At 33.7% G+C, this 24,556-nt stretch overlaps 1 protein-coding gene across 1 annotated transcript; it reads right to left on the reverse strand.

Moving 5' to 3' along the window:
• Window positions 1-232: 232 nt before the first annotated feature.
• On the reverse strand, window positions 233-976 carry LOC109458357 (uncharacterized). The gene has a single exon (XM_019751888.3). It carries the CDS (start codon window positions 974-976, stop codon window positions 233-235), a length of 744 nt encoding a protein of 247 aa, XP_019607447.3.
• Between the last annotated feature and the right edge of the window lie 23,580 nt (window positions 977-24,556).

Genomic DNA, 24,556 nt, shown 5'->3' on the forward strand with positions numbered 1-24,556 from the left:
TTAAGTAAACTTATTATTATTATTAATTTACTTTTCAGGATTTTATTTGTTTTCCAGGCCCAGACACTGAGCACTGTACATTTTTAGGCTTTTCATTCCAACCCCAATAATAATACTATGTCACCTTCAAAAGTTTGAATTTTTCTTTTTTCTGGAATGTCAATGATCTTTATGGTTTGCTGGTTATTTCTTCAAATCACACTTCTGCTATATTGTATTATTGTGCATTTTTCTAGCATACAGGTTTGTTTTCTTTTTCCTGAAGAATCTTATTCCACTCCTCAAGGACCTTTGCCTCTTCCAGAAGGGCTTTTACTTCCTCCTGAAGAGCGTTCTTTTCTTCTCTCAGAGCCTTGTTCTCTTCACGAAGGGCCTGTTCCTCCTTCCACAGAGCCCGTTCTTCCATCTCTAGTGCTATTCCTTCTCTAATTAAGGCTTGTTCCTCCATCTTGATTGCTCTCTCTTGATGTTGTAGGGCATTGATTTCCTCATGGAGAGACCTTATTTCTTCTAGAAGAGCTTTTGCCTCATTCTGGAAGGCTTTCTCCTGTTCCCCAAGAGCCTTGATCTGAGCTTCCAAGGCTCGATTCTGTTGCCAGTAAGACTTCCTTTCTGTGTTCAAGGCATTAGTTTTTTCTCCAGGTGGTTTTTGGCTCTCGAAAATCACACTGTTACACTTCCATAGGACCTGATATTGCTGTCTTAGTGTCTGATTCTCCTCCCGGATTAACTGGTTGTCCATTCGGAGGGCTTTGTTTTCTTGCTGAAGAGCTTTGTTTTCTCCCCATAGGGACTTGTTTTCTCTTCTAAGGGCCTTATTCTCATCCCTGGACACCTTATTGTCTCTCAGAAGATTTTTTCCCATCTCATGAGATTCATGATTGAGCTTATTTTGATCTTGGGTACAAGAGAAAAAAGAAGAAAACAAGCGTAATATCTTTCCTCTTTTAATCCACTTTGATTCAGAGAAAACCATCGTTTCTTAGTGTTCTATCTGAGCAAAATATGTCAACTCCAAATGTTCTGGGTTCAACCAAAGGTGAACTAATGATATTTGCATAAAAAATCACCTAAATTTGTTGGGAATTTGTTCATATAGAATTGGCTGCTGTGTTCACTTGCACAAGTACTATATATAGCAAGGAACTAAACAAGTCTCAGTCAGGCCCACTGTAGGAGAAAACAGGGCAAATATGAACAGAAGTCAGTAAATTAACTATCACTTCGATGTAACAAACTGAATAAGTTTAAATGAATTTCAACACATAAATTACGTATTATTAATTCTAGATTACATATTGAATATTGATCAAGGTTAATGCATTGAATTGTTGGTGTTAAACTAAGCTAAACCACTTCTACTAAACTATTAATCTTCCACTAATATATTCATTATTTATAATTAAATCACCTGTTATTGATGTGGAAAAATACTAGGTATTTATAAAACATTCCTGGCTTTGTAAGAACCAGAAAACATTCTTAAAAGAAGTTATACACTGCATTTTTTTCCATATTTAGTTAGACATTTAGTAAAAAACAACAAATATTTAAATAGCCTATCACACTTACATTTCTGTGATCTCTGAATTCCCTGAAAGCCTGATTTCTTTTAGTACCAGATAACAACTAGGCAACATTTTATGTCATCTATAGTGATGTCATATAGTGTTGACACTAGTGATCTAATGGGTTCTATAGATAGTGTTAAGCTATTTTTCAGTACGGGTTTAGGAAAAAAAAAAAGAATCCAATTTTAAAAGTGTGGTTATATTTGATGCTTTTTCTCTATTATTAAATAAATGCGTATTTACTCGTCATTGCTTCCATCTAAATTGTTAAAATTTATTTAAAACATTGATTTTTCTTATTAGCAAAGTAACTTCTAATTATCATATCCTAGGAACTGACAAGTAGTAGTGAACATTGTACAATCAAGGGTGAAAATATTTAAATGATTTGGAGATCACTGTTGAATATTCACATTAGGTAAATTTCTATGTTACTATATCGAGGAAATAGAACAGGTAACATTTTAAGGTCTAAGATACATTTTATGTTACCTAGCATTGCCACCTTAGAATTTAAAACAAAGAATATTTATTGTTGAATTTTTAAATGTAAATTTTTGATGAGATATTCAAATATTTTATATCACTTAGACATCACAATATTTTTACAATTTCTACTTATTAATTTATAATTGGTTTAAGGTATAAACTTGAAAATTGAATATGCAATATCATGCATAAGCCAAAACCACTCACATCTGAATAAAGATTTTCCAATTTTGTCATCAAATCAGATTTCTTATCAGCTGTTTACATTATATATGTTTAACAAGTTTGAAAAAGTATTTTTCTCACACATTCATAAGTCTCTATTAAACTTAGTGAAAATAGTAAAAGAAAATATTGATGGCATGGAATGAGAGCTGATATTAAATTTAGAAGACCCATGTGGAAGTGTTTGATTTCTTTGTTTTTAACTTGATGAGAATGAAATACCTGTTTGATCCTCCTCTATATTTGTATTGAGAAAGTATTTCATGTGACTGTGCATGAGCTTCTTCCTTATACTAGTGTTTCTGCTTTTTTGCTCCTGCTACCATGGTAGCTAAAAATTCAGAAAGAGTTTCCAAAGACAAAAATCTCTGGGCATTCTGTAGTGGAATGTTGTAATTCCTCATTATGACAGTCCTAACCAACTAATACAAAACATCACTCTTCTCTGCTTAAGTAATCAAACAATTGACCTATGAATTCAGATTTCATAGGAAAAAAATTGACCATCAACAGGTTAATTTTGGCCCTCCTGCATTACTATTTTGTATAACCTTCTGATTCCTATGTCCCTTTTGAGTTCCTGGTTTCTGACACCCACCTCTCTATTCCATTTAGGCTCTACCTGGGAACCCAGCATTGATGCTTCCTTGTGAGTGGGTATTTTCAGTCATGTACCACAGTGTCTGTTTCTTCTGCTGCCTCGTATGGAACTGATTACTCTTAAGAAATCTGTCTCCTTAGGGAGGTTTCTCTCTTATATAAAGTTAACCAATTCAGAACCAACTTTAGTTCCTGGGGTTCTTTGCATTAACTAGAAAATTCAGTATATATCCATTTGTGGTTTCCTTCTTGACCTGATTATTAAAAAGATTTGGTAATATTTATGTAGCCTTGCATATGCAGACCTAGCATTAACAGTTTAAAGCCAGAACCTCCCTAACGCTATGAAGTACACACAGAATTCAGCTGCCACAAGATGTAAAATATCCTGTAACTCAATTTCTAAAAGAAATGTGAAGATGTCAGATGCATTTTTTTTTTATTTTTTTTTTGCCTAAAACTGAATCTTTGCTTCATCTATGCTTAGGAAATGCTGATGTGTGAAATAAGCAATGAAATCATGCATAGAGAAGCCACCTGTACCAACTAAAAGATACAGTTGGTAGCTTGTAGGGTCACAGGTAATCTAGCCTTTGCAGAGCCATGCCTTTTGCTTGCCAACCTCCCAGCAGCCAGCCTTTACTTATCAGAACTCAGTCATGGGGTTCTGCTGGCTGTTAAGATCCACGAGGTCTATCTTGTAGAGCACTGCATTGGACCCTTGTCAGCTTTATCTGCGGTCCAGGTGATTTTGCCCAGCCTAAAGATGTCCAGCACTTCTTCTGAAGCCTAAACATCTTTCCTTAAGGTGATGACTTTGCTCAAGTGCCTGCAGTCACCATCCAACTGGCTTTAATGTCTTGCCTCATGAATAAAAAAGGCCTCAGGTATAAAAAAAGCCAAATGCTCAGCTGTCAAACTACCACCTGAATAAACATAAGTGTCTCCTAGTTTCAAAATATCTTGCCCACAAATGAAAATCCAAGACCCAGGGCCATACACCCTGTACACATGGGTAGCCTTTATGATTTCCTTAAATTACCTTTTTGTTTGTTTGTTTTTATGTTTTAGTATATTTAAAGTGCATATCACTGTTTAAATTCTCTGAAATTAACTGCTTAAAACTGCAGATGTCCCAAAGAGGGACAGGACCTTGCAAAATACAATTTTCAGGAGATCAATTAATAGTAAGTACTTTCTGTGGCCAAGAAGAGTGAAGAATACCCATAAAACTTTGAGATAAATCACCACTTACCCTAAGCAGAAGGAGTAAAGTGGTATAAAGATGTCAGACAGTACACTAATTGAAAACTTTTTAATAGATGTGAAAAAAAATATAGATGCAAGAAGTAACAAATGAATAGAAACCTACCATTGGGGAAAACTGTTGATGGAAAGACATACAGGAACAGGTATGAGAACCTTCAGTTCTATAATAGTTGAGGATTAAAGATAACTAATGCAACCCTAGAAGTTTAGGGCAATAGCCAGAAAATCAAGGAACTTGGAAATAAGATTTAGTCGCCAGACCAGGCAACAACAGCCATTGATTTTGTTATATTTGTTTGTAAAGGCCAATGCTGACTTAGATTGTGGAGATCAGTTATGATGTTTTCAAATTGAAATATCATTTCCAACCGTAAAATTCCATTATTTCCTTAAAAAAAAGTGACAAACAAAACCAATAACAACCAAAAGCAACCACTTAATTTTAACTTACATTCAAAAAACATTTCCTAAAGTTCCGGAGACAAAATGCAATCACTGCAGTGGTTTGTTTGAATTAAGTGATTATCTAATTACTTTATAGAAAATTACCTTTATTCCTTAAAACAGTGTGGGGCTGCCAAATCTGCTCCTGCTGTAGTGAGGAGCCTCATGTTTTTTGGCTTCTGGGCTCCATCTGTGTTTGTCTGCATCTGCTTTCATCCTCCTCAAACTCCTCTTAAAAGGAACACAGAGAATCTGCAATTCATGTCAGGGCACCCAGCCAGATTAGAAGCTGCCAAATATCAACATCAGGTTTTGTGAGAAAAATTAAGTTACTGAAGCCTTCTTTCTAGCACGGCAATGATGTTGGATGAAAGGTTATGCAGTTTGAATCTCTATTTCTGTCCTGTTGGGATACGATGATTTGGAAGTGAAAATGTGAGGTTATGATGTGATTTGGACGTTTTACAGTGACTTAACCTTTCCAATTGCTATTCTTTCTGTGTCTGGTTATCATGTTAATGATTTTTTCTTTTCTATTTTTTTTTTACTGTTTTCCTGCAGTTGTCACACTGTAATATGGAGAGTAGAATGTGAATAACTTTATATATAACAGTTTTTAAAGGGTTTTGTGGTTCTCTGCACATATTCAGTAATTTATTATACATATTCAGTAATTTTATTATAGCAAAAGTGCTAATATGTGTGTGTTTTCACTTTGGTTATTTTCTTCCCAAGAAATGATTATGGACTGATTTTTGATAGAGAAATTTAAAATTCAAGAATGAAAACAGTAAGAAACCTCAATGGCCTGATATAGAATAAGACATTTGATTTATAATTTCAGTATTTATCTTTCTTATCAGCAAATGATAATCATAATAGTATATCCTCATAGGTTTACTTTGAGGTTTAAATAAATTAATATATGCAACATTTAAAGAATATATTGTTAGTGATGAATGAAATTATCTGCAGTTATTATATTAATGTATATTTTGAATTCCACCTCAGAATTAGGTACTGTAAATAACAAGAGCAGAAATATTTTAAATGTTTATAATATGTTATGGTTTGAAAATCTGTTTTCACATACATCAATTTATTTGACTATTATGCCAGCTTCATAAAGGTAACAATATAAAGATTCTGAATTTAAATCTAGGTATCTACTTATTTATAAAAGTTAAGAACAAAATATTTTATGAGTTATTCAAAGTAATGTAGGAGCAGAAAACTTTTCCCTTCTGTATTTCTAGGTTCTTTGGCTAGTCTAATAACTAAATTGACCTAAGACAGACTAACAGGAGAAAAACAAATTTAATTTTGTTTGTACGGGTGCCCCATAAAAAAATTGAGACTCAATGAAATGGTCAAAGCAGGTCACTCTTAGACAAAAAAACTGCATTTGTGAAGAATCAACAAAACAATAAATTCTGAGCTTGGGGAAGTGAATTAGTGAGGAAATAACAATGTTTTATTTATACAGTCTTTCTGGCCCTGAATTCCCTCTTTCTGGTAATAAGGGTCCCTTCTATGCTTCTGCTACAGGGAGGGTACCTTTCACATGGGAGATTTATTTCCTATTTTCAAGGGGACAAAGGAAGATCAGAGTGTTCTTAATATGCAGGCTGTTTCTTAAGTAATTCAAAATAATTAATATGTCAAAATGGCATATTTTGGGGTGGCATATTCTGTTCCCCTTCAGTCACATGCTTACTATGAAAACGCAGAACTTTAGAAGTTTGGCTACAAATCTATGATTGTTCCATGCTATGAATTTTCACAGATCAAATGTATACGAGATTCTTAGAATTCTGGGGACGTTTTTTCAGACTACACTGAGTGAAGCATGTTTTGTTCATGCTTGGTTACTAACTATAATTAGTTGCTGTCTGCAAAACTACTTCATCATTATTTATTTGAGAATACACATCATTTTATAGGATATCCCAGAAAAGAGGACTGATGCAATTTGAAATGGAATAAAAATAGAGGATAGATAGGCAGACATGCTATAAACCAAGTGGCTTAATCACTGAATAACAAACACATAAAATAATAATAATAATAATAATAATAATAATAATAATGGGCTTTATTTTATCAATTAGTGTAAGCAATACATTAATACCCAAGGGATATTAATGAGAGAGGTGATTTGCTAACTTTATCATTCAGGACATCTCTTGGGTCCTTAATTGTGTGTATAAGTGTGAATGCATGTGTTTCCTTTCTCTTTACATACACTGGCAGGCACAGGATTCATGCCTCATTTACTGACTTTAAAAAAAAAAATCTTCTGAATGTTTACAGGGAGCATCATTAGGGGGACACTTTCATCATTTATTCAACTTTTCCTTAAAATTATGCTATTAAGAAAGAGATCCTAAACTATTTCTAACAAGTCAAATTGGCATTATTAATATATCTCATCATTGTATTCGCTATAGACCATAGATCTTATGGCTCACAGGATTCGAAAATCTGAGGTTACAGAATGAGTCTCTTAAAGTCTCAATCAAAATACAGAAGAAACATAAAGGATTTTGAGACAAAATATTGCAATCATATCTCCATATTGTTTCTAAATAATTTCCATCCCACAAATTCATGTGATGAAAGAGGTAGAAGAACAGGTTTTTTACGCTATCTTGTCTGGGTCCCAGGTCTCCACTGATATATCATAATGGACAACTAACGGCACCCATTGTCTCTGCATTATGCTTTCAAAGAATCAAGTTTTCATACTTACATATCAATGAAGCTGTAGCCTAAAAGCAAGATGCATAAAATGATGGATATTCTAAAGCAATGGTTAGGGCAATTTAAATAATAAAGGAAATTAATTATGTACGAGTTCAGCTCTTCTCACTATTCAGCCTTGAAGAGTTTCAGCAGAGAATAGGAAAGGTTGTGCATCTTTTACTTTATCCTTCAATTATCTATGAGAACAATATTCACTAGAGCTAAGCTGCTCATTGAAACTGATCCATTTCTAAAAATAAGTATGCTGGAACATGTGTTATATACAAAGGAGCCTAATATATGAACCTAACTTATTTTTCAAAACAGCATTAAGAGTTGAAAGTGTGGAGGTATAATTTTAACAGTGGAGGAATAGTTTATAACTCATAGTAATAATAAGAAAGTGCCTTTTGATAGCAGCTACCATAGCTGGAAGGGAATTTAGAGATAATTGAATCCTACATCTTCACCTTCCATGGAGATGCTTGTGTGGACAAAGGAGTAAGCTTCATGCCTAAGGGCACAGAACTGGTTAGCAGCAGAACGTTCTTCAGATCTGAGGTACTTGCCTCAGAGACCAGATCAGTTTTCGGTATGTCATAGCTGACTGTCTATTGAGTGAGCAAATCGGTGTATTTCTTAAGTGGTGAAAATTCTAAGAGCTTTATTTTGTGATTTCAGGAGACATTTTTTTGAGTCTCGGTTTTACATGAGACTAAAAAGAATCCTTCCAAGATTTATCTAGGCAATCCATGAATCCATTTCTCTCTGTCATGTAGTTAGGCCCTTGGGTCACAAAATACTTGTTTGTGTGTGTAAGATTCCTGTAAAAATCCTTAGCTCTGACTTTCACAGTTTTGTATTTGTCTGGGGGGAGTAGAGAAGAAACAGAAGTAGAAATTTGGAGCAGACCTACCCTTCAAGAAGATAACTACAAGAGATGAGGGAAAAGGAACATGAAGGCAGTTTATTTTCCTCTATGATATGAGAAAACCTATTTCTTGCAGGAACTCAGATTCATTTAACAAGTATGTATTGAACCTAGGACCGAAGTACATGGGATATTCTTACGGTGAATTAGATAGGATCCCTGCATTTAGGTTATGAACAATAACTTGAGGGTGTCAGGAGAAGCAAGCAGCCAAATGTTAACTCAGAGCTCTCTGGAAAAGCACTTAAGGGGGACATGGCACGTAATTAGTGCTGAGCAGATATTCTCACACACTAAATTAGAATGTGATAAACACTGCAATAATGCTTGTAGGCTAACACAGGGAAAAAGGCATTATAGTAGGGCTGGACTAAACAGGTCAGATTTTAACTAATATAACTTGACAGCATGAACACATGAAGGAACACGCTGTGAGGAAAATTAAGAAGGCAGAAAAAATAGTAGGCCCTTCAATAAGCAAGATTAAATCTAATTCTGAAAAGATCTCTTTCTTTGTATTGATCATAAACACTCATGTGAAGAATGCAGGTATGTCATCCCTTACTTGAAGTGAATAATAAATTGGCTCAGATTCTTTTTTATTTTATTTTATTAGTTTCAGGTACACAAGACAAAGTAATACTTAGACGTTTATCATTTATATCCCTCACACTGTGTGAACCCCCCTCCCCCATCCACTATCCCTCTGACATCGCACAGAGCCATTACATTTCCACTGTTTCTATTCCTAATGCTGGCTCAGATTCTTTATTCTGTTTGTTTTCTTTTCCTCTATACATTACCTTCTTTTCAGAATTGTGTTTTTTGGATAAAATTGACCTCCTTACATAATAATTGCCTTTTACACATACATGGTTTTTGCCTTCCTTTCTCATGGTTCTTTTCTTAACATATGTATGTTATCAACATTTTCATTATTTATATCATTACAGACTAAGCATGCCCTGTACATTTCCACATTTGCTTTGTGACAGCCTGCTGAATGATAATAGACTTATGAGTGTATTATAAGCAAAGAAAAGCAACACCATTTTACCAAAAGACAGTGTCTTAAGTAGAACAGTTATGAAAAATGGAAAAAAAAAAAGTAAAAGCCCCAACCTACCAACAGAAGCTGCTATTTCTGCCAAATTTTGCATTGTCTCTAAGCTGCATTTGTGAAAATGTGTGTAAAGAAATCAGCAGAATATAATTTTATTTACAAAATTCATAGCCATAAATCCTTTGAGTGCAACTTAAATCTTAGAAATTGATCTAAATCATTAATATAGTTTAAATAATGTCTTGAATTAAAAAGTATGTATGACCTTGTCATTTGACAATGAAATTATTGACAGAGACTTTTGTATCATTCTTAAATTGATTGCAATAATTTTGTAGTGACAGTACAGTTTTTCTTGAGTAGACTTAAGATGGTTTTTGACATTCAAGTATCCCTTTCATGAAAATATATTAACAGACCCTACTTAAACCTGCCTGTCCCTTCTAATCTTGTGCAAGTTATCCATTTTATATAGGTATATAGGTATAGGTAAAGATTTATATTAATTGATTAATGTATATATATTGATTGATATACATAGGAAAATATAACTGTGCATATGTACTTAGGTGTGTGAACACTTGCGTGTGTGTGTGTGTATATATATATATATATATATATATATATATATATATATATGCACATGTATGTATATATACACACACACACACCATTAAGTTTGCGAACTCATCCTAGAAAAAGTGCTCCATACCTCATTTCTGGACATCACTATGGTCACCTTCGAAGTACTTTCCTTGGGAAGCTATGCACCAACATAAGCGCGTAGTTGATCCTTCAAAGCAATTTTGGAACTCTTTCTGGAATGGCCATCAGAGCTGTCATGAGATTGCTCTTGATGTCCTGAATGACATCAAAATGTCTTCCTTCCAATATTTCCTTTATCTTTGGGTAAAGAAAGAAGTCATTGGGGGCCAGATCAGGTGAGTAGGGATGGTGTTCCGACACCGTTATTTGTTTACTGGCTGAAAACTCCCTCACAGACAGTGCTGTATGAGCTGGTGCGTTGTTGTGATGCAAGAACCATGAATTGTTAAGGAAAATTTCAGGTTGCCTCACTTTTTTATGCAACTCTTTCAGCACTTCCAAGTAGTAAACTTGGTTAACGGTTTGTCCAATTGGTGCAAATTCATAATGAATAATCTCTCTGAAGTCAAACAAGGTTAACATCATCATTGCAACAAGTTCACAAACTTAATTGACAGACCTTGTGCATATAGATCATATATATATATATATATATATACACACACACACATATATATACATGTATACATATATATACATATGTACATATATGTGTGTGTGTGTGTGTATATATATATATGTGTGTGTGTGTGTGTGTGTGTGTGTGTGTGTGTGTGTATATATGTATATATATGGTCTGTCCCTCCTGGTTTATGGTTTTGCTTTGCGCAGTTTTAGTTACCTGCGGTCTGCTGTGGTCCAAAAATATTAAATGGAAAATTCCAGAAATAAACAATTGAATAATCAAGGATCCCCAACTATCAACACTGTCTGCTCCTGACAACCCATCACTAAAATTGTCATGGTTCAATGATGCGGGATTGCCTGAAGCAGATGATATTTCTTCTACCATATTGTCAGAAGGTCAATAGTAGCCTAATGCTATGTCACAATGCCTACATCACTCACTTCACTTCATCTCATTCCATAGGTATTTTATCATCTCACATCATCACAAGAAGGGGCAGTACAATATGGTAATATATTTTGTGGGAGAGAGATAGATATCATATTCATTTAACTTTTATCACAGTTTATTATAATTATTCTATTTTATTATTATTGTTGTCATTGTCTTACTTTGCCTAATTTGTAATCTATAATAGGTAAGTACTTACAGAAAAAACATAGTATTTGTAGTGTTTGGTACTATCTGTGATTTCAGGGATCTACTGAGGGTCTTGGAACACATCCATCCCCTATGGGATAGCTACACACACACACACACACACACACACACACACACACACACACACACACACACACGGTCTGACAATTATATTCTCAAGCTTGCTGCAACAATGTTGCTAGCATTTTTTGATATCAGAGTGATTATTTATTAGTAATTTGAGAAACTGGACAAGCAGTTAACCAAATTTACTATCTGGAAGTGCTGAAAAGGCTGTGTGAAAAAGTTAGATGCCTGGAGTTTTCTACAACAATTCATGGCTCTTTCATCACGACAATGCACCAGCTCTCAAGGCACTGCCTATGAGGGCGTTTTTAGCCAGTAAACAAACACTAACTGTATGGGAACACCCTCCCTACTCATCTGATCTGGCCCCCAATAACTTCTTTCTTCACCCAAAGATAAAGAAAATAATGATAGGAAGACATTTTGATGACATTCAGGGCATTGAGGGTAATACGACGACAGCTCTGATGGCCATTCCAGAAAAAGAGTTCCAAAATTGCTTTGAAGGGTGGCCTAGGCACTGGCATCGGTGCATAGCTTCCCAAGGGGGAGTACTTTGAAGGTGATCATAGTGATACTCAGCAATGAGGTATGTAGCACTTTTTCTAGGATGAGTTGGTGAACGTAATTGTCAGACCTGTTTTTGTTTGTTTGTTTATTTGTTTTTTGGTATGTGTGTGTGTGTGCATTTTTAAAAGCTGTTTGAAGGTATTATGGAACAAGCAGAACAGCCAGGATTAAACAAATCTGAGTGTTGATTTCATGTAGAGAATCAGACTAATAATTTATGCTTTGTGGAAGGTGATGGTAATGATGATGATGGTTGCTGATATTTATACAAAGCATACTATTTGTCAGTTATTGGAAGAAGTGCATTGCTTGCTTTTGTTCAACAGGGCATGTTATCGCTATTTTTATAACCTCTGTTTTATAAAGGGAAATCATCTAATATGTGTCAGATCCTAGATTGGAAAACGCTTTCTGCCGGCTCCAGGGATTTCATGTTTAATCAGTCAGCTTCGTTACCTATTGGTTTGCAAGATTTGTTTTCTCACCTCATTTAAGTTTCTATGTAAATGTCACCTCCTCAAAAAGTTCTTTCCTAGCCTCACTAGCTTAAATAGCATCTTTAGTGTTTCCACTTCCTTACCTCTCTTTCTTTGCTTACATTATATCAACCATTACTTAAATGTATTATTATTATATGAAAATATACAAGTGAACATTAAATATGTGAGTATGATGTGTCTCACCCACACACTGTAAGCCCTGCAGGTTAAGGGTGTGTCCGTACCTGAAACAGTTCCTGATTTATATAACGCTTTTACGATATTCATTTATTTTATTAAACTATTAGGTTGGTGCAAATGTAATTGCAGTTTAAAAGGTTAAAAATAATTGCAAAAAACTCAAATACATTTGCATCAATCTAGTAATAGTATCCATTGTGAAAATTCCAGAAATAGCAAACCAGATCAGTAAAATAGTATTAAGAGTTTATTGTGCATATAAGAATAGTTCACAAAGTAGGATCTTTCAAATTCAAAAGTGATATGAGGGTTGGGGCATGACATTACAGGATGACTTATAAATTGAAAAGGAGGAAATTGTTTATACTTTACAGTAATTGGTTATTTTAATGTGGGGGGGTCACCAAAGGGCAGAAGTTTGGTTAAAAGTGATTATCTTATGCTATTTTTAGGAATATGACATAAGGCTTTTTAAAAATTGTTAAAATAAATAATTTACCAGAAATAATCTAAGTTTCATGTATGTTTGTTAAATAAGCCAGATTTAGTTTTGTTTATGTGGTTTAAATAGTTTTGTCTACTCAGACAATATTCACGTCTGGTCTCAATTTTGTATTTAATTTTAATACTAATTTCATTACTGGAGTTATAATTTGAATTAGTGATATATACAAAAATTAAAATAATGGAAACACTATAAAGTATAATTATTATATTAATCAAGGTTCTCTAGAGAACCAATAGGAATAGGAAACACACACACACACACAAACAAAGAAATTTACTATAGGAATTTGCTCATGCAATTACAGAGGCAAAAAGTCCCATGATCTGCCCTGTGCAAACTGGAGAACCAGGAAAGCAGTGGTGTAATTCAGTCGTAGCCCAAATGCCCAAGAACTAGTAGAGCCAATTTCTGAGGGCAGGAGAAGATGCATGTCCTAGCTCAAACACAGACAGCAAATTCTCCCTCCTTCTGCTTTTTTCTTTGTCTATTAGAGCCCTCAAGGAATGGATTGGAGGATAGTAACTGTGTTGGAGTGGGGCATCTTCTTTACTCAGTCTATTGATTCAAAGGCTACTACTAATTCAAAGTCCTCTTCCAGGACCACTCTTACAAATACACTGAAAACTAGTGTTCTACCAGCTATCTGGGCATCTCTTAACACAGTCAAGTTGGCACATAACATTATCATCACAATCATAGTATCATAAAGTGTGAAAAATATTTCTACTAATTTCTAAAAATGAGTAGAGAAACCATAGATGTTAAAATAGCCTCAGTGCTTCAGGGTTATACGTTGTTTTATTGTTTGTTTGCTTATTTTTTGTGTGGGATCCCAAAGAGAATAATTAATTGATTATAATTCTTATCATTCATTATATCATATGAGTATTGACACAACTCTTATAATGAGGAAATTGGATTTTTAAGTAAATAAATTTCTATGTATGGTTTAAACATTTGAACCAAAATTAATTTATACCCGTTTATGAGTATGAAAATGTTTTCAATTTTGTAAAATGCTTTTAAAAATAGTACTTTTATCTAAAAAATAACACATCTAAATATTTCATGACTAAGGTACACTTTAAACTTATTTACAATGTATTTTTTGTTTTCTTCCTGTTGTGTATTATCCTATTAGATATTCAAGACATATTGTATCAATATAACATTTTCTCTCTCCTGTGGCTACAAACCGTAATTTGTTTTTAAAGGGGACATAAAACTGGGATCAAGTCACAGAGGCATTTTACCTGTCACAGACTAGGAGCATACCACAGAGAGCAAAATGGAGGGTACCGTGCATCTGTGCATTCAACATTTCATGGCTCAAAGCCACTAGACTCTTTTCTGCATGACCAACTGACTAATTGCTGTACTTGGCCTTTTCTATTCTCTTCAATTAATGCAATGCACAATTGCACATAGCAACAGAGTCACCCATACAGAACAGAATCTGGGCCAGAATTAGGCTCTAAATCCCAGAAGCACCTGTTACAAATCTAAAGCATCCAGATGGTCTAGTCTTTGTGGGAAAGTGTCAAACACTGAGTTATCTGTCTTTTTTTACTTTTGGTTTAAGGTCAAAAACATGATCTGTTGAAAGCAAGGAGCCAAATAAAAATCATAAAAAAATACCTAGGATTAGCATGGAAACTTCTCAATTTGTTTATCTAAATCTTTATTGCCCAGTGGAGCTCATTGTTATCATTTTGTAAGCATGCAAATGGGATTTAGTCCATGATTACATGGCAGGCTTTAGTATAATTAGATAAATTTACTTAAACACAGCTGTAAATCATAAAAAAGTGAAATATTTGATGGCTTTAAATTCAGCAGTTTGTATATTCAGACTTAGACTTCAATCAATTGCATTGTTCTAGTTTTGTTTGGGATTCTAAGAAATGCAAAATATTACCTTAGCTCAGCTTTTTATTTTTTTCATTTCTTTCAAGCATACAGCAAAAAATGACATTACATTATGATACGTTTCAAGTGAATCGTAATGATATATAGTATTTCTGTTCTTCCTGTTTTCCCTCATTGACACAATATTTAAATTGTACTTTTGTCCCATGCATAATCTTTAGCAATAACAAAACTTTAGTGAACCATCTTGCTATTTTGTATTATTAAAAAAAAACAAAAACATAATGTGATACATAAAATTTTTGATCCTTCTATTCTTAAATTCTACTTGGGTTATCTTAAACTTCTCTTGGAACTAATATTTTATGAAATTCATTTGCAAGTAAAGAGGAAACGTTATTTTCTGAAAATAACCACTTGTTCATTTGTTAAAAACTGAGTGGCTTTCAAATAATGTAACCGACAGGTAAAGTGATTTTTGTTTTTTTGGCTTTCCTGCTCATGCCAAAGTTCTGAGGAATTTTTCTACCCAAGCAATCACACTGACAGCCTCACATTTCAGACTTGGAGTGGACATGACACATACTGTACATTCTACAGCTGTTACTCAAGGTCACAATTACCAGTTGACATCAATTTATTTATTTCCCCCTTTGCTCTATTTTGTCTTATAAAGGGACATATCTTAAAGACAGGCCTGGATCTTTTTTACTTTCTTACCAAGATTAAGGAATTATATTACTTGTCACACAATATTCACTGTCCAAACAGATGCACTTCATTACCACTTGGATTTGTTACATATTCTGCTGAAGTACATCATAATTTTAAACATATGACTTGGAATATCCATGGATACTGAATTGTTTAGATGAATAGATCTTTTACTCTATAAAACCATTATGTAAGAGCTCAAAAATGTTAAAAAGTGGTTTACTTAAAACATGGAGAATTCATACATAGGTGTGCATATATAGAGAATATATGCATAATTATGTATTTTTATAGCAAAGGAAAATAATTGTAATTGCAACGTAATATTCTTGAAGGTAAATTTATGAGGTGTTCCAATTTCTAACTAACCTTTGTTTAGCCACAACCCCTTGTTTAGGAATTTATTATAAGATAAACAATATACTTAAATATTAACATTTTTTAATTTATTCACATTCACAATAAACTTATATCTTTATTACAGCAAACATCATAGAGCTTTTATATTGAAAGGTTAGACTAAATTTCCCTCAACTAAAATCAAGGGTGCATTTTCACTTTATTCTCAGCGATAATGTGCAAATACTATTTATTATAAGCTACAGATACCCCCTCACCTAACTTTAACAATAACAGACATAGAAATATTATCTTAGTAATACTGCTTGGGTCCTGTCATAAATTAAAACTGAAAACTAAAATTTGTCCTCACAAACTACTTACCTACAAAAGAAAGTGAAAAAGAGCCAAGCACCACTTTCAGCTATCACAGTTGATATGTTTTATCCTGAAATTCCTACTGGAAATAATTGTAACAGCTACATAAAATATGTTAAAATATGTGTAAAGAAATCAAGGAGTTAGAATTTAGGAAGAAATTACAGATCGAAACTTGTGAAAAGTGAAGGGCTACATCGGTGAATGAGGCATTTAAGACATGCATCTACTCATGAAAGCATGGCTGAAAATATGAAAAACTGAGCATTATTTTAAACAGTTTGGGTTTGGGGACAAAGGTATACTATGAACTTAGACTAATCTTTGTAGGGACTGAAGACTGATTTGACTCATCTCAAGCCCTGAATGTATTTAAATGCTGTAGTATTGCTAGTGCTTGGGTCTCCTAATTTCCAGTGAAATCCTTTTTGGAAAAAGGTAACATCACACAGAGCCTCAGATTATCTCTAACATTTTCACTGTATCGAGTATTGATATAAAAATTATAATACATATGATAGGATAAGATAGTGTGATCAAAAGCAAGAGAAACAACAGATAGTACAAAAGACACAGTGAGAAATCAGGTGATGTCAATATCATTCACAAAATTTCAAAAAAATAATTATGCTTGATATCACTAAATAAGTAAAAGGTACTATTGATTACTTTGGCAGAAAACTAATAGCTATTAAAAAACTAAATAGAATAACTAATATGTGGGTTAATCAATGGGGTAAATAGCACTGAAACACATTTTATCACTCGGGCATACTTGTATGCAGCCTATCCTTGCTATTCACAGATTTAATATTTGTGAATTCACTTACTTGGTAACAGTTATTTGTAATTCTATATCATTGCTCTCGGTTCTGTCACAGCCTTGCATAGACATGTGCCTGTGCAGAGCAGTGAAGACTTTGAATGGCTCATGCACACATTCCCAGCTGAAAGCAAACCAGACACCACTCTGCTTTCTTCTGTCAGCTCTCATACTGTAAACAAGTGTCCTTTTGTGATCTGTTTAGCACCGCAAGTCTTGCATCATTGTGCTTTCTGTTGATAATTTCACTGTTTAAAATTCATGCAAAGCATAGTCCTTATGTGCTGTGTAGTGTTCCCAAATGCAAGAAGGCTGTGATGTGCCATTGGAGAACATACATGTGTTAGATAGGCTTTATTCAGGCATGAGTGGCAGTTCTATTAGCCATGAGTTTAATGTTAATTAATCAATAGTATGTATTAAATAAGTTGTCTTTAAGCAGAAACATGCATTAAAACAAAGTTATTTATTGATTAGTTGATGAAAATATTTTCATGTATATAGCCCTGTATTTCCCTGTATTTGCTGATTTGGTGTTCACAGCAACGTTATGTATTATGACTATTTTGGGTAATAATAATAGACTATATTACAGAAAAACATTTCAAAGCAAACATAAGTGGGGGAAGCTATAGTACACAGGAAATGATTTAGGAGACACAGGAAAAGATGAGTCATATATAAACCTCTCCACAAGAGAGAAATAACAAGAATGAACCCAGAAGAAGAGGTGATAACTCAGAATTTTATCAAACATATGACAGATATCCAGCCACAGACAAAAACAGAACTCTGAAACCACGCAAAATGAACATAAATATATTAACAGGCTATTAGAATACAATTATTAAAACCAAACAAAGAAGACATATTACAAGCATTTAGAACTATAATTTTTTTAAAAGATTAATATCAAAGAACAACCATAAATTTGTCAGTCACTTTTTCAAGGAAAACAAAAATGAAACCAGAAAACAATGACACATCATTTTAAGGCAGTGAAGGGAATTTATATAAATAATGTAACTGCAAGTGTCAATATTTGGATAAAAGGAGTCACAACAAAACTTTGAAGTAGTAATAGACATACATTTCTTAAAATGAGAGAGTGAGAGAAGCAAATTTCAAATCAAAAGAGAGATGACTATAGACATATGTATTAGCATTCATTATCTATTCCTGCACAATAAATTACTCCAATATCACTGACTTTAAACAATAAGTGTTGATGACCTCACAGTTTCTGTGGGTCAAGAATGTGGGCGTAGCTTACCTGGGTGGTTCTCAATCAGTAATTCTAACCTGTAGCTACAGTTAAGTTGTTGTCAGGGGTTAAACTCATCAGATGGCTTTACAGAGACTGGGAACTTCACTTCCAGGATGGCTTATTCACATGGTTTCCTGCAGAGGGACTCAATTCTTCATCATGTGACGCTTTCCATAGTTGCCTTGAATCCTAACAAAATGGCAGCCAATACCCCCAAAAACGAGCAATCAAAAAGAGAGCAAGTGAAGTGAAATCACACAATGCCCTTCACGATCTAGTCTCCCAAGTTCCATATTCTGCCTGTTTGACATGATTCACTAAGCCCAGCCAATCTTAAAGGAGTCTAAAGAAACTTTGGACACTTTGAAACTACATTTAAAGGGTTAAAATATAATAGAAGAAAACCATAAGCAATTATATGGATGCATTTGAAAACCTGAAGTGGGTTAATTTGTAGAAAAATGACAGGCAGTGTTGGAACCCAAGACATGATGAACTTCTATTGACCAATAAATATTAAAAATAATTGAAAGAATACTAATGGGGGCATCTAACTCGCACTCCCACTTTATGTGTCTCCCCCACTGAGACATAAGAGCGGAAACACAACACACCAAAACTTATGGGGTGCAGCAAAAGTAGTACTAACAGTTATAGTGGAAATTCCTACATTAAAATAAAGAAAATATCAAATCAACAACCTAACTTTGTACTTTAAGGAACCAGAAAAAGAACAAGCAAAAACCAAACAAAGGAAGGAACTAATATACATTCGAGCAGAAATAAATGGAACAGAGAAACAATAGAAAAAAAAATCAATGAAACTAAGTGTTTTGTCTTTGAAAAGACTGACAAATTAGCAAATGTCACATTAACCACATTAGGCCACACAATGGGAAATATTTGTCTCTTTAACAAATGACACTTGGAAAATTGTATATTCACGTGAAAAAGAATGATGTTGGACCCTTACAGTATATACAGAAATTAACCCTAATAGAACAAGAACCTAAACATAAGACCAAAATCCATAAAATTCCTAGAAATAAACAGGTAAAAGCTTCATAACATTGAATTTGGTAATGGTTTCTTGGATAGGATACCACAAGAATAAAGAAAAAAAGCAAAAATAAACAAATGGGACCACATCAAACTCTAAAACTGTGCTGCAAAGGAAACAATCAACAGAGTGAAAAGGCAATATATGGAATAGAAGAAAATATTTGCAAATCATGTATCTGATAAAGGTTAATATCCAGAATATATAAAGAACGTCTACAATTTAACAACAACAAAATCAAATTAAAAATGGAGAAGATTTGAATAGACATTTCTCCAAAGAAGATATCCAAATGGACTACCAATGTATGAAAGGATGATCAGCATCACTAATCATCAGGGAAATGCAAATCAAAACCACAGTGAGATATCATCTCATAGCCATTAGTATAGCCATTATTAAGTGAGAGAGAGAGGGAGAGGGGGAAGGGGAGGGGGAGGGGGAGGGGGAGGGGGAGGGGGAGGGGGAGGGGGAGGGGGAGGGGGAAGGAGTTGGAACTCTTTGTGGAGTTTTGATAGAAATATACAGTGGTGTGGCCACTACGGAAAACAACATAAAGTTTCCTCAAAAACTTAAAACTAGAACTACTATATGATCAAACAATTCCACTTTTGGGGATATATCCAAAAGAACTGAAAGCAGGGTCTCAAAGAGATATTGATACACCATGTTCACAGAAGCATTATTCTCAGTATCCAAGATGTGGAAGCAAACAAAATATCTATCTACAAATGACTAGATAAAGAAAAATGTGGTATATCGTACACAATGTAATATTATTCAGCCTTAAAAAGGAAGACAATCCTCTCATATGCTACAACATGGATGAACCTTGAAGATATAATACAAGGTGCAATAAGCCTGTCATACAAAGGCAAGTAATGCATTAATTCATGTATATGACGTATCTAAAATAGGTTTGAAAACAGAGAGTATAATGGTAGTTGCCAGGAGAGGGAAAAGAGCTGTTGTTGTGCAACAGGTATATAGTTTATCTATTGCAAGACGAAAAACTTCTGGATAGCTCTTGCACAAAGTTTGCATATAGTTAATACTACTGAATATGTGTTTAGTTAATGGTACTGAATATGTAATACAGTTAAGAAGATAAATTTTATGCTATCACTGTTTGACCATAATAAAAAGAAAATTAAATACATAATGTTGGTATTTATTCTCTGAAGGAAATTTTATACTTTCTTTACCCTTCTTACCTGAAACAATAAATTTATAGAAGCTCATAAACATCTATCGATTACATGAGGTTGATATATTTCAAAATCACATCCATTACAAACATAGGAGTGTTTCACTTAAAGGCAGTGAATATACCTGGGGTAAATTTCAGATTTATCATCAACACTATGGCCATTGAGCTCAGTTCCTCATCTTTAAGCCTCTGCATCTAAGAATGGTGCAGGGATTAAAGCATGTAATACAAATACAATTTTTGGTGCAGTGCCTGGTATCTAAGAAGGCTTCAAAAAATTTACATATGATTCTTCCCTTTGTTATTATTCTCATTCAGCCTAGCCGACAGGTAATATAAGGAAAAACGGATTTTTATAGATTCAAATATTTTTTACTGTTATAAGCAAATTTATTATTATAAAATGTTGATTTAATGATGCTATATTTTATATGGAATTTGTTCTTGAAAAAAGAACGGAGGGAAAATATGCTTTATTGAGTGCATATGAATGTGTAGCTGCAAGGTGAAATTAAGGAAAAAAAATGTTTAAACTTTTCCCGTTATGAACACTATTCCATACTTTCTTAACTTAATAAAATCAATCATGAAATCTGAGATGTCATCATGTGCATTTCCTGGAGTGTGCTACAATCCTGTAACATGAGCTAGTGAAGATGAGTTTGATGGTAAAGTAGTATCCGTGATATTATATATTACAAATAATGGAAACATTGCATTAATTCATGTACATGAGGTATATAAAATAGATTTGAAAACAGAGAGTAGACCTCTTGAGATTCACAGTGTATCTGTACAAGGTTCTAAAAAGTCCTACAATAGAGAAATGATGTGATCACTGAATTGCCCTTTCCGTAAAAACATGCTTTGAAATAAGTTTCTCTAAAACACATTTGGGACGTGCTTCACTAGAAAAGTGCAAAGGAAATATTGTGGAAAGAAATATTGAAACAGCTTAACTAAAATGTTGAAGTGTTTAAATACATTGAACTTTAAAGAGTGAAGTACAAATACAAATGGTTAAAATAGAAACGAAATAAAATGAAGAAACGATTTAAATGGCTAAATAAATATGGTATAAAGAAATTAATTTTAAATCCTAAAATTTAAAAAAGAAACTCTAGAGATTAAACACTAATTTAAAATGGAAGTACACACACATTTCAAAGCTAGATTCTCAATAGAATACAAATCTTTATTCTTCCCCCCCCCCCCTTAGGAACTTCTTCAAGACAAAAAAAAAAAAAAAAAAAAAAAAAAAAAGATGAGTAAGATGGCATACATTTCTGAAAATCAGTAGGTTAAAAAAATAGAACATCTAAAACCAAATACCGAGGTTTTAGTAACTTGTTATCCCCACTCTCTGCCCAAAGTCATTCAACCATTCCCTTGGATATGCATATATTTATTTCTGTGCTTGAACAGTATTGCCTTAAACAATAATACTGTTGATAGCTATACATTTGGAATTAGATGGCCTTTTAATTCCCTGAATTCTGTTATAAAATGATCAAATCCATCGATGTCTGCATGGAATGAGACCAAAATGAATGGATGGTGTGTGGAAAAGTCAGTCTATCACCTTGGCTATTGCTATTTGTGGGATTTGGATAGACATTCAGATGCTATTAGGGTTTCAAACTCATTTATATGCTCTTTGAAGAGAGTGACCATGTCACAGGCATCTTTATTTCAGGAATTCCACAGAGTATATTGCAATCAGTAGCCATTTGAATAAATATTAAATTAATTTTATAAGAGCCCTTTTGGCATCCATAAAGCAGTCACAGCCAAAACAGAAAATTGAGAGGTCTGAAAAGATAGTGAAAAAATAATTCTGAATACTTAATTTAAATTGTTATTATGATTTAGACTTAAGATAAGGCTCATAGATAAGGTTTGGATGACTTAGTTGTTGGGCCTCTTCTTATATTCATTTTTCACAATATGTTCATTATGTACTTTTTTAGAAACCCCTTTCCTTCAAAATATTAGGTAAACACATCTTAACCACCTGTTTGGCATTCCTGTTTGACATTCTGGCTGATTGAACCTGTCAGTTTAACTTTCAAATAGAGAATTTTGGGCAAAATCATATTCTGCTGTGGTATTTAATGCAGTTAAAGTTAGAAAAAACTAATAGCTTCATAATGCATTGCCAGAAAAACATTTAAAATCATTTTAGTATTTTACTAATTTTCTTGAAAATGTATAACATACTTAACAAAGGATATTTAGAATAATTAAATACTGTAATTATAAGATAATAGCTAAAACATTAGAAAACTATTCCTTTCTTTTTTGTATATTGCATTGTGTATTTGCTGCAGTCACCAAATTGTATTCTGAGAAAAGGATGGGATACTTTTAGTTTAATTATTCATTTCAGTAAATTCAGAAAAGATGCAGTAAATATCCTTGATAATGAATATCTAATCTACATGTGTAACATATGTAACATTCTCAAGTATGATTTGAAGATAAAATTAGTAACAACAGCTTGATATAGTAAGAGTGCTCTCTTTTATCTTCTTCTCCAAAATGATACTTAATCTTTAATTTCACAGATGTGAATTTTTTCTTGTTTCATTTATGCTATTGAATTCTACATTCTTTTCAGTGTGTATAGTTACATGATTATAATGGTAGATGTATTTCAGAGTATGGTGTGAAACCGGTTGTGTGTCTTCATGTTAGTGCAGTTAGAACAGGTGGCCCTGTGTTTAGGAGTAAGGATGTCAATTATGATTATTTATGGATCTTATACAAAGAAAACCTTATGTCTGCAGTATGAAATATAAGGTTACGTGCTAATGTTTAAAATAGTTAGTATTTTTTTACGTTTTTAAAAATACTCAAATTGGTTTCTGGTTATATTTATGGCATTGCAGTTCAAATGATTGCATTGAAGGAAGAGTTTGTCTAGTTTAAATTTTTTTCTTTTTATTGGGGAAGGGGAACAGGACTTTATTGGGGAACAGTGTGCACTTTCAGGACTTTTTTTTTTTTTTTTTTTTCTCCAAGTCAAGTTGTTGTCCTTTCAATCTTAGTTGTGGAGGGTTCTGTTCAGCTTCAAGTTGTTCTTTCAGTCTTAGTTGTGGAGGGCGCAGCTCAGCTCCAGGTCCAGTTGCCGTTGCTAGTTGCAGGGGGCACAGCCCACCATCCCTTGCGGGAATCGAACCGGCAACCTTGTGGTAGAGAGGGCACGCTCCAACCAACTGAGCCATCCGGGAGCTCAGTGGCAGCTCAGCTCAAGGTGCTGTGTTCAATCTTAGTTGCAGGGGGCACTGCCCACCATCCCTTGCGGGACTCGAGGAATTGAACTGGCAACCTTGTGGTTGAGAGCCCACTGGCCCATGTGGGAATCGAACCGGCAGCCTTCGGAGTTAGGAACACGGAGCTCTAACCGCCTGAGCCACCGGCCGGCCCCTGTCTAGTTTAAATTTTAAATAAACTATACAATCGCATATTCAGCAATATATGTTCATAGTCCACTCAAAGCATTTTTTGTTTGTTTGTTTCAGCCCTATGTTGTTGTTGTTTTTAATACAAAATAATTTAATGGTCAGGGAACAAAATGCCCCAGTGGCTCCTCAATGAGACTAGTATAGCTATATAATTCTAATATACCTGTTGACACTCCTGTGATTAGCAACGCCATGTATGTGAGTGATCAATTTAATAATAACAACATTTATCGTTTTACATTGTCAAGCTATCTTTAAATTGTTAACATTACTATTTTATTTCAAAGTAATACATTCACTTAGAAAATTTAGAATACAACAACAAACAAAAAATACAATAAACTCATTCATAATTTTTCCCCAGTGATGATTTT

Source organism: Rhinolophus sinicus, chromosome 16 (genome assembly GCF_057876585.1).
Source record: "Rhinolophus sinicus isolate RSI-liver-muscle chromosome 16, RSI-T2T, whole genome shotgun sequence".
NCBI classification, from domain to species: domain Eukaryota; kingdom Metazoa; phylum Chordata; class Mammalia; order Chiroptera; family Rhinolophidae; genus Rhinolophus; species Rhinolophus sinicus.